General features: G+C 41.2%; 1 protein-coding gene across 1 annotated transcript in view; it reads left to right on the plus strand.

Annotated features, from left to right (window-relative positions):
* The window catches only part of EML5 (echinoderm microtubule associated protein like 5), a 99238-nt gene that overhangs the window by 46299 nt on the left and 40839 nt on the right, over positions 1-12100 (plus strand). Inside the window, exon 20 of the mRNA XM_015571488.1 lies at positions 1378-1519. Coding sequence (XP_015426974.1) covers positions 1378-1519 — 142 coding nt within the window. The remainder of the gene's footprint in view (positions 1-1377; positions 1520-12100) is intronic.

Below are 12100 nucleotides of genomic sequence, written 5' to 3' on the forward strand. Positions count from 1 at the left end.
CAGCCGTTAAGGCTCTATTGTCTTCAACATTTCCCTGGAACATAAATTGCCCCACAGACTAAACCAATTAAATTCAGGCTTCTTAAAAGGAATAGTTCCCTAGGTTAGCGTGGGATTTTTTTGTTGTTGTTTATTTTTTTACTTTTTAAGCAGTCTCCTCTCAGCTATCCCTGAGTTTTCCCTGCTTCTCTTGGATAAGCTAGCTGACTTTCCGTTTAGTCTGTATGTACCTGGAGTCTGTCAGTTACACTTCATCACCATCTGCTGCCTCCATCATTTTTTGAGACCACCTCTAGGCCAGAACTTTTCCACATTAGCAGTAAATGACATCAGGTCCTTTGAGAAGAGATTAGAAGCTCTTTTATGGCTTTCTTCTCACCTCAGTCAAAACCTCTATCCAAGGCTCTGGAGTTGAGGGCGAGGACACTGGAGTGCTCTTTCCTTTAGAAGCTGAGTGCTTGGTGTGTGTGTGTGGCAAAGGGGGTGTTTTACACAAAAGCCTTTATGGTGTTTTGTTTTAAATACATTTTTACTGATTTCAGAGAGGAAGGGAGAGATAGAAACATCACTGATGAGAGAGAATCATGGAGGGAGCAGTAACTTCAGGTCTTACTGGTTGATACTGAGGTCTCAGTATGCTCAGGGGCACTGCAGCCGGGGTAGGGCAACATTTCAGAGTGAGGGTGGGCAGAAGAGGGGCGATCCCACCTCTGAGCAGCACCTGCGTCAGGAGCAGATACTGGGGGCAGGGTGAGAAATGCTGGCACCTGTCCCTTCTGGGAAGATACCCTCTAACTAATAACTGGTGAATAGGAGGGGGAGTGTCCTTGGTTTCCTCGTCTGTTGTGGAGCTTCCACATCAGTGAGTTAGGAAGAGGGAGAAGTGGATGGGTCTCAGCTCCAATACTGCAGTCGCTCACTGTTCATCTCAATTTTCTAAGTAAATGTTGCTTCACTTGTTGCTTTTCCTTGGAACCATATCGAGACTTGAAATGTGTGGTGTATTTTTGTTATTATTTTCACCGCATTTACTGGTGAGGAGGTCTGTGGAACTCCTTACTCTGCCATGCAGGCTGTTCCCCCTACGTGGCCTTTATTAACATTCGAGGGCAGCCAATTTCTACTTTCTTCCTCCAGTGAATGTTTTAGGATTTTAAGCTACTTTTCACAGTAGCTTGATTGTATTGTAATTGTGGAGATAAAGTTGTTACAAAGGTGTTTTATAGTGTATTCCGAAGATAAAGAGAAAAGTTTTAGTGGACTTACTCATTACTCATTGTTCTATCATTATTACATATTATCAGAAGTTGTCTTTCGTTGTTTTCTAAATCTACTTAGCTTTACGTTAAATTTATCTTAACTGTGTTTTCTCTATAGGGACACATGGAAGGAGAAGTGTGGGGTTTGGCCACACATCCTTATCTGCCCATCTGTGCTACTGTAAGTGATGACAAAACCTTGAGAATATGGGATCTCTCTCCTAGTCACTGTATGCTGGCTGTGCGGAAACTGAAAAAGGGTAAGAGGCTCTCAGACTTGAACATAGAGTAAGTGGTCACAATTTTATAGCCCTCACAAATGTAAGAAAGCAATGGTCGGTCAGTATATTATAAAAGACTAAATAGCCATCCTATGTCCACTTGATCATGATGCTAAATAAATAAAATTAATTATACCCAGTCTTTGCTTTATGGGACCTCCTGGGCTCATGTCTATCCTGAGCCAGTTTTCAACTGGTTTGTGTTGGAAGAAAGAATATAGGAAGAAACAGAAGCTAAGCTTTCTACCCTTTATGACCGTGGAGTATGTGTAATTCAGAATTAAAAACTAAGAAAGAACGCCTTAACTTAAAAAGGTGTAGCAGAGGGGGGAAATGGGACATATCTGTAATACTATCAACAATAAAAAATATATTTAAAAAAGGAGTAGCAGCGTTGATGGGAGGATATTTTAGGGTGAAACAGAACTGAGCACATTTGTAGGAGGTAAATGAGGCAGGCCTATCGGGGTAGAGAGGCAGAGGGTTCAGTTGATGGAGCAATGGTGTTTCTATCAGCTGAGGGCCAATGAGGATCTACAGAGCGCTTCAGATTTTTTAGTGAAGTGGTAGGGAATGTTATTTTATAGTATGAGGATAATTATAGGCGGAACGCTGGTTGAAAAAGTTAGAAATTGTGAGAAATGTGATAAAATCAGTAGATGAAGGGCAGGATCTGTCTAGCTGTACTAAGGGCCTGCTGAAGTTATGTAACATGTAACATGAATTTGTAATTCAGTCATTTAATTTACTTTTACTTCCTTCTACTAACTTAAAAGTTACAGAGTCAATCTTCATCTTCTAGGTTACTGTTAAATATTTAACATGTATCCTTAACAAAATCTGAAGCTAATCACAATCTCCAGAACACTTGAACTCCAGCCACTGTACTTCTTTTTTTAAAGTTATTGATGTGCAGCCTTTTCATTCTTTGGTGGTTTGTTTGTTGGCAAGAATTAGAGAGAATTACCAAATATTTCAGTGGTTCTGTACCACTGAATTATAAATGTGAAAAGTTAAAACGGATTCCAAAACCACAGTCACACTTCTGTGTACACAGAAAAACCGTGTTACCAAATATTCTTTTCTTCACAGGGCCCTAGGAAGTCCTGATTAGTCAAATTTGGACCATACTTGGTTTTAACACTCATCAGATTTTCTTTCTTTTTTTTGAACGAAGTATAATTGACATATAACATTACATTAGTTTTGAATATACAGTGATTTGGTATTTGTATATAATGTAAAATGATCACAATAAATCTAGTTAACATATACATCACCATACAGAATTACAAAAATTTGTTTATTGTGCTGAGATTGTTAAGGTCTGTTATCTCAGTAATTTTCAAATATGAAATACAATGTTATTAACTGTAGTCACCATGCTGTACATTACACCCCCATGGCTTATTTTATAACTGGAAGTTTGTACCTTTTGACTTCCTTCACCCATTTTGCCCACCCTCAAGTTCTCTGTATCTATGAGCTTTGGGTTTGTTGTTTGTTTTAGATTTCACATGTAAGGGAGATCATATGGTATTTGGATTTCTCTGTCTCACTTACTTTAGTATTAGTAGCACAATGCCTTCAGGGTTCATCCATGTTGTTGTAAATGGCAAGATTTCAGTCTTTGTGATGGCTATTTAAATAGTTGCTCATTGTGTGTGTGTGTGTGTGTGTGTGTGTGTGTGTGTGTGTGTGAGAGAGAGAGAGAGAGAGAGAGAGATACATTTTCTTTATCCATCCACCCATCAGTGGACCCTTTGGTGGTTTTCATATCTTGACTATTGTAAATAATGTTGCAGTGAATAGAGGAGTACATACATATTTTTGAGTTAGTGTTTTTGCTTTCTTCAGGTAAATACTCAGGAGTAGAATTGCTGGATTATATGGTAGTTTTACTTTTTATTTTTTTAGGATTTCTGGGTTTTTTAATTCACTTCAATTGGATATTATTGTTTTATGCAGTCAGAGTTTACTTAGGTTATCTATGCTTATACATTTCTTTGTTCACCTTTTCTTCTTATATCTCAGACTTTTTTCTTGTATCAGTTTCTTTCTTCCTAATACAGTCTTAGAGTTCTTCAATAAAGATTTGTTGGAAATTCCTTCAGCTTCCTTTGTCCAAATCAGTGGCATAGTAAGAACAGACTGGTGGGAATGGTCCATTCTGGCAGCTGAAGTATTTTATAACTGACATCACAATTCTTTAAAAGCAAACTCTTTTTATTCAGTTTTATTATTATTGTTTTAAATTCTCATTAGGCAATGCATTGCCACTCAGGGTGGACTATTGCCACCGCACTGCCCTTAGTACTCTACAGCCTGAACATGTTTTGATTTTTTATTTTCATTCTTAAATGTTAATTTAACTGCTTCTGGAGTTCTTAGTTGAGAGTTATAATCCCTCTGGTTTCTACTGTCTCTTTTACTTTGTTGTATAGTTCTGTATTTTAAGAAAATCATGAATGTATGCATTTTATTTTAATGTATTCTGTTTAGGATTTGTCGTGCTTCCTAACTCTCTGGATTTATGTCTTGTGTAAGTCCCAAAGAATTGTCTGCCAGAAGTACTGGCTCCTTTTAGGACTGGATCTTTATATTAGACTAGAGGCCCAGTGCACAGTGCACTGGTAGGGTCCCTAGAGGCTGCCAGCTGCTGGCCCGGGGCTCCCTCCCTTCCCCCAGCCAGCCCCACTCCCTGCTGGAACTCCTGAACGAACTCCCAGTCGAGGGGACAATTTGCATACTATGCTTTTATTATTTAGGATTGCAGAGGAGAGTCATGATTCTGTATTTTTGTTTTTACATATTCTTCTATAACCACTTTTTAAAAATGTCATCATTGATCCAAGAGAAAGTCAGGTGGATTTTTATAACTGCAAAGGGATATGTATGGTTTTATACTGGTTGAGTTAATTATAACAAAATTACTGAAGTTATGGTCCTGAGGTTTAACATTTTATTTTAAAAGTCATTATAGTTAATGTAGACCACCTTATGAGAATTTTGCTAAACAAATAATTCAATTTTATAGTAACTAGTTATAGAATAACCAGAAGTTTGAACATGCAGCATGAATAATGTCCATATTCTTGATGTGTGTTAATACTTTCTGAATATTTGCTAGCCTTTTATACGTATATGAATAATGGTGTATTGGAAAGTTCCTGTTAGAAATTTTTATCCCCTGGCTTCAGCTGTTAATTATAATCAAACCTGAATTTTTAATAGACTTTTTATTTTTTACTTCTACACTATTATTTTATGTCTTGGCTAATTATGTATTTTCTTTCTGTCTCTCTGTGTAGTGTTCTGGAAATTTTCTTAAGATATTTATTCTAGCTCTGACATTTTTTTTATAGCACCGTCTATTTTACCTACCCATTCTGTATTTAATTCTGATAATTCTCATTTTTAGGACTTCTGTGTGTTTTCATATTTGCCTTAGATTTTTTATATTATTCCTTACTTATATTTTATATTTCCTCCTTTATGCCTTTAATCTTATCTAATCAGATAAAAAATCTAAAATGTAGTTATTTGCCCAGCCAGTGTTGTTCAGTGCTTGAGTGTCAACCCATGAACCTGGAGGTCACTGTTCAATTCTAGGTCAGGACACATGCCCAGGTTTCGGGCTCGATCCCCACTAGGTGGCATGCAGGAGGCAGCCTATCAATGATTCTCTCTCCCTCTCTTTTCCTCTCTCTGAAGTCAATAAAAACATATTTTTTTAAAAATCTAATTACTTGACAGCCTTGCAGATCTGACCACGCCATGTTTTTCTTTATGCTGTTTTGAGATTATTTTCCTGCTAGTGCTTGAAAATTTGGATTTTAAGTTCATGTTTGGTTGCTTTCTTTAACCTGTGAGAATCCCCTGAGGTCTGAATTGAAGGTGTGTTCTTCTGGAGATTTTGCATTTTCTTCTGCCACGTGCCTGGGGTGCTACCATCCAGAAATACTAACAATTAATTTCTTTGACTGGGATTGCTTAGATCATGTCAATAGTATAGCTTCAAATCTATGATCTACACAAGCCACCCCTGTTCGTGAATTCTCAAGTATGATTTTTCAACTCCTCTAGCACCCAGGCCAGGGTAGACACATCTATGTCTTTCTTTTCTTCCAGGCACATTTTTTAAAAGTCTATTCTTCCCTTGAGATGGGATTGTATTTCTGGAGCAAAATGACAATACAGGTATTTGGAGGATATTATTTGACACACACACACAAATTATGTAATTAAATATTTGTATTTTATTTCTTAAGTTATTTACAAATCAAAAGAAAAGTTATGAAAGTAAAAATCAATGAGACTAAATAGTATATTTAAATACAGAATTTGTAAACATAAGTAATCGAGTTAACCCAGTTCTAAATTTTCTCTTTCATCTTCATATAACATGATCTCTTCTGTGATAGCTTTGAGGGCATTTTTTTAAAACTTTTTTTTTTTCATGGGAACTACAGTATGTAGTTCTTTTGTTGATAGCAAGCTACGTTTCAAAGAAAGCATTTCCAATCCTCTTTGTCTTTAGATTTGTGATTTATGGAAGGAAATTCTAATTCATTGTTATTATGTCTAATATGGGTTGAATTGTGTTCTCCCAAAAGATATGTGGGAGTCCCCACCCCCAGGGCCTGTGACTGTGCCCTTATGTGGAAATAGAGTCTTTGCAGATGTAGTCAGGGTCAGATGAGGTGACACGAGCAGCATGGGCTCTAAATCCAGTGACTGTGTCCTTGTAAGGGGGCTGCATGAAGACACAGGGACACAGACACACAAGGAGAATGCCATGCAGGGACAGGCAGAAAGGAAGTGTGAGGCATCTCTAAGACAAGGGCAGCAGTGACTGTCGGCAACCTCCAGAAGCGAGGAAGAGGCAAGAAAGGGTCTTTCCTAGAGCTTTCCGAGGGGGCGTGGCCCTGCCAGCACCTTGACTGGGGTGTTCTAGCCTCCAGAACTGCGAGAGAATAGACATGTGTTGTCCTAAGCCCCCCCCCCACCCCCACTCCCCCCGGTTTGTGGTAGTTTTGTATGGCAGCCCTAGGAAACCAATGTTCCACTTCACAAAGTCTTTGGAGTAGAGTAAGAATTATTCTCAGCTGAAACTTTGTTAGTTGACTTTTCTCTATAAAACGTGAGAGAAGAGAGAAACTAAAGAAGCGTACTTTATATAACCCATGTTGAATTTGAAAAACTTAATATAGTATATAACTCCAGATGTGTCAAGATGCTAACGATTCAGATATCAGAATATTTTTAAATTTGGAAATAATGGTACTACATTTTCACTACTGGTATTTTGGAACTTAAAATTAACATCAAATTTGGAAACCAGTATTATATGAATACAATGAGTATATAGCTCCTCAAAAATTCCACTTTTATTCAGGAGGCGCTGAGGCAAGACTAGTCTCTTCTGCCCTCGGGGATATGTGACTTTATTCTATCGCTTTTGTTTCCTGTCCCCTTTTTATTTTTGATCCCTGGGGAGTTTTGTTTTAGTTTTTAAGGATTCTTGTTACGTTAATCTTTACTTAAACTCAACGTCCCACCTGCTGTATTCTGTCCCCAGCCAGCTGAATAGGGTTGAGTAAAATGCATCTGTGATGCTTGGCCGCACCTCTGCTCTCCATCGTGGCAGAGCTCCTCAGAGCACAGTAGCCAATACTCCCGTCACAAACCACTGCAGTTAGGCTTTTATCTCTGTCGGTCCATTGAGCCTGCTGCCAATCTCCTGGTCAGCTCTCAGTCCTCATCTTAATCACCTACAGCTAGATTTTGATGTAATGGATTATTCCTTCTTTCTCTTCTGAAATGGGTTCCTCACTTGGCTCAGATTCCCCCTTCTACTTCACTGCCTTCTTTCTGTGTTTCCTCTGATGGTCCTGCCTCTTCTTCCCGCTCTCTACATGCAGAACTGCTTCTGGGTTCTCTCCCTGGCCTTTTCTCATGTGTACACTCCCACTTCAGGTATTTGATCAGTCATGGTTCAGTCATAACATAGAGACCATGCTAGTCATTTGAACTGGGAAAATTTAATAAAAAGAACAGTTAATTAGTAAAATGTGGCTACCTACTGAAAAAGCTATAAAAGCAGCCACAGTAGAAGGCAGACACTAGCCCTAGTTAGCTGGGGAGAGGGAATGAAGAAAGAACGTGATGGAGATTCAGACCTAGGTTGGAAAAGGTGTGGCTGCCATCAGCACACGGTCTGTCCGTGGTGAGGAAGCTCGCTGGCGGCTGCAGGCCTCGGGGGGGACAGTGCGCGTGCTCACTGGGGAAGGAAAGCTTGCGGAAGGGCACAGGCCAGGGCTGAATGGCAGGATCACTGCTTAGAGAAAAAGCACCCAGGCCAAAGGCTGTTGTCTGGGCAGAGCATCCTTCAGGGCCACCCCTGCGTGGGGTTGCAATGCTTTCAGATGGGTACAAACATACTGTGTAGAAGCATCTGTAAACCTGGCTAAGTTTTGTTTCTTCTTCAGCCAACTGATGAGAAGGAATACCTATGAGGCCAGAGGTATAGACAGAGAGAGAGAGAAAGGAGGCATTGCAGTGAGAATTATTGTTGAAGGATTCTGATGCACCTGTTCATGCAAATTACTTGTAACTTCCACGTCTGTCCAAGCCTGGTCTTTCCTACTCCATTCCCACCTGATGGATTGCTGCTGTGCACACCCAGTTGTGGTTAGGTTGGTCACTAAACTTTCAGGTCAGTATAGGAAGGCTCTGGACACACAGGCACCTGTATCCCATAGTTAGGCGTTTACTCTCTAACAAGTTCTAGTAGCAGACCGGAAGCAGCTTCTCAAAAGGAAAATACTTATCTGTAAAGGAGAGCATGGATTTTCTCTCAAGTCTGAGAGCTCTGCAGTGTGATTCTCCTTTGGTGGCCTTCCAGAGGCTCCGTGCAGCACCCTTGTTTACCACAGACACGTTGAGCATCATTGGAGCTGCTGGGTCATCAGGTCCAGTGGGAAATCAGCTTGCCTGGCCCCCCCTGGCTGCTGGAATACTTATAGGTGACTTGATAAATGGGTAGAAGCAGCTCATTCAGATGTGGTTGATGTTGCTACCAAAAAGGCCTACCAAGCATTTTGCTCCTTCTGTTTGTGATAGGTGATGTGGGGCACAGCCACTTGACTTTCACTTTGGAAAGAACATATGACATAGTCCAGATCATTGGGTCCCCGGAGACTTCACTGAGGTGGCAGGTCCCTGAATTTTTGTGGGATTATCTGCCATGCTCTTGATTTGCTTATGTCTTACTAAGGCATCTAAAGTACTTGTTGCTTCCTGCTCCCCAGATCCATTCAACATAATGTCATCAATGTAGTGGACCATTGAGATGTTTTGTGGACTCTCAAGACGATCAGGATCTCTGTGGACTATATTATGGCAAAGAACAGGAGAGTTGAAATAGCCCTGAGGCAAGGCTTTGGAGGTGTACACAGCTACAAGCCAGGTAAAAGCAAACCGCTTGTGGTTGTCCTTACAAGTTGATATGGAGAAAACAGCACTAACCAGGGCAATGGCTGCATGCAAAACGCTAGGGGCTGTGCTAATGTGCTCTAGGAAAGATCCAGAAGAATGCATCTGGAAGAGTAACTTCAATTAGAGTCACTACTGAATAAACGTATTATCCATAGTTGTAACCTTAAAATCCATCCGATTTGAGCCCAGACCAGGCAGGCAAGTCTTGATGACGTGACAGGTATTCTCACTCCTGCTGTTGCCGGTCAGAGGTGGTGCCACTGATGTTTGCATTGGCAGGCTTGCAGTTTTGATTCTGGTTTATTGTCTCGGTAGAGAGGAATTTCCAGGGTTTTCACTTAGTTCTTCCTGTCATAATGACCTCACCCCATGGCGCACAGAGTCGGTGTAGAGGATCCTACCGATGGCCCAGTATATCTATTCAAATTCAGGAATTGGGTGAGGTCCACAGATCACCTGAGTGCCCTGATTCACAAATGGACTAAATCCTCACCTAAACATGCTCCCCATAGGCCCCACTCCTGCTGGTGAACAACACAGCACTTTGTAGGCTCAAGAATTAATGTCAGTTCAAAGCTTGTGTCTGGTAATTCCTAAAAGTTTGGGTATTTTTTTTCTCAGTCACAGTCATCCTATTAAGTGGCCATGGATGCTTGGAAGGAAGTTTACTTTATATACTGTGGCAGTGCTGCTGAGTTCTTCCTTAGTGGGCCTGGTCTCCCCTTTAGTCAAGGGGCTCTGAGTATAAATTGGCTCAGGTCTGAAAAGCGGTTGAGAATCTGTGACTCTCCGTTGTGGTATTTAAGTGGTGATTTAAGTCAGGTTTTTTAGTCACCCAGTATGGAGTTTTTTCTGTTACATAGATCAATCACTAATCTAGTAGTCTACTCATCGGTTTCATTTCTGGAGACATCGTGATAAATTAGCCACCAACAGAAATCCCCACATGCCAACACATTCTGATTATCACTACATCCCTGCTGCCTTTTTGCTAAAGAGAACACACGTGGTATTTGGTGGTTGTGATGCTTCTTGCCTCTGCTTCCTCAGGTTATGCTGGTTGAAACAGGGAGCCCATACCAATGGGGACACCTCCCATTTCTGACCCACAGAGGAGGACAGTCACAGCTCATCCGGGATGCAGGTGCTGCCCTCACTTAATGTATTTCTCAGTGCCTTCGTGAGGGGCTATTTTCTAGACTTTTTTGGAGGGTGTAGGTCATGGGTGGGTGTGTAGGTTGCATATGAAAAATCTATTTTAGCATTCTTATCTCCCTAAGCTTTTGGGAGTCCTACCTCTATATCAGGTGTTAGCCAATGGATGAAGCCCAGCCCATGATTTTGTAAATAAATGTTACTGATGCGAAGTCATGCCCATTCCTTTATGTATTATCTAAGTCTACTTTTGCACTACAATACAGAGTGGAGGAGTTGTGACAGAGACTGTATGACCCACAAACGTGAAAATATTTGGTATCTGGTCCTTCATCAAAAGATTTTCCAACCTCTGCCCTAGAGCATGCTGGATGAGACCCAAGCTGGGGGACTAGTGACAGCAGAGGAATGAGTGACTGTGATGGTTCTTCAGAGACTAAGCGTCTCCTTGCCAAGGCTTCTGCCTAAGAAAGTCTCTCCTCTCGTAGGCAGGAGAGCAAGCAGTCTCTTTGCACTGGCCAGTGAGAGTCGGAATGTACTCTCAAGATTCTCAGTTTTGTTAGATTTCAACCCGATGATTGCATTCCAAGTTTCAACATTCATTCCCTTTCTTCCCAATCAATGCCCTAACTTTCACATAAGAAACTTGGTGAGGCTTTGATTTTAAGTTGTAAATTTTAAACCAATGCAGTTAAATTTTGTGTTTAATTTTCAGCAATATCAGCCCTGTCAGAGACTTTTTTTACGATTTACCTGGAAGCTCTCTCTTTATTCAGACCATAACTCGGGCTGAGAATTTTGGGACCTGAGCTTACTACTTCTTTCTATCAATGTCCATGCACTCAGACTTTGTAGTCATCGTTATTTTTGTAATGGGCAAGGACAACAGCCTTTTGGACTCGTAGGGCACTTATTTCAGTAGGTACATATCATAAGCAACCACAGGATATAACTTAACTAATTGTTATGCCAGTGCATACCTTGTATTACTAAGCATACCATTTCTCATTGGCAAAGACTTAGCACTGTGCTCAAGCCCAAAGACATGACCAAATCAATTCCAGAAGTCCTCTCTTTAATGGTCTGTCTCCTGTGACCACATCAGTACCCATTCTATATCAGTCAAGAAACAAGAAACAATTTCTTGACTGATACCCCAGTAATTTGAACAGGGAAAATTTAATATGAAGTGTTAACTAATAAAAGGGTTTGGGAAGAAGGATTCTTGAGGGATATAGAAGTAGCAACTGCAGAAAGCAGCTACTACCCACAGGGCGAGTGGACAAGAACAAGGAATGAAGTCCGAGGATGGACCCTTTCCCTTTTTCCCCAGGCTGAGATTCAGATCTATCTGGAGAAGGTGTGGGTGTCACAGGAACTACAACCTGCCCTGGGAAAAGAAACTTGCCAGAGGGCTGATCTGCTGTGGTGTCAGAGAAACTCCCCCATAAGTGCCCCAGAAAAGTCCTTCCTTCTGCTTTTGCCTTGTAGGGGCCCTTCAGCACCTCCTACTGGACAAAATCAAGCCAGCTGGCAAAGGGAAATGTCTACAGGGTCCAGCTCCAGTATCACATACCAGGAAAAGGGTGGATTTGGAGCTGAGTGGCAATCCAATATAAAAAAAGGCTAATATGCAAATCAGCTGAACAGCAGAATGACTCGTTGCTATGACACGTACTAACCACCAGGGGGGCAGATGCTCAACACAGGAGCTGCCCCCTGGTGGTCAGCCAGAAGCCCTGAGCCGGGCTCACAGCTGGTGAGCGCAGCCTAAGCTGTCAGTCAGATATCCCCCAAGGGCTCCTGGACTGCGAGAGGGCACAGGCTGGGCTGAGGGACAGCCCCCCCCCCAAGTGCATGAATTTTGTGCACTGGGCCTCTACTATTAAATAAAAGCAGTTTTAA

The sequence above is a fragment of the Myotis davidii genome, unplaced genomic scaffold (assembly GCF_000327345.1).
Source record: "Myotis davidii unplaced genomic scaffold, ASM32734v1 scaffold732, whole genome shotgun sequence".
Taxonomy (NCBI): domain Eukaryota; kingdom Metazoa; phylum Chordata; class Mammalia; order Chiroptera; family Vespertilionidae; genus Myotis; species Myotis davidii.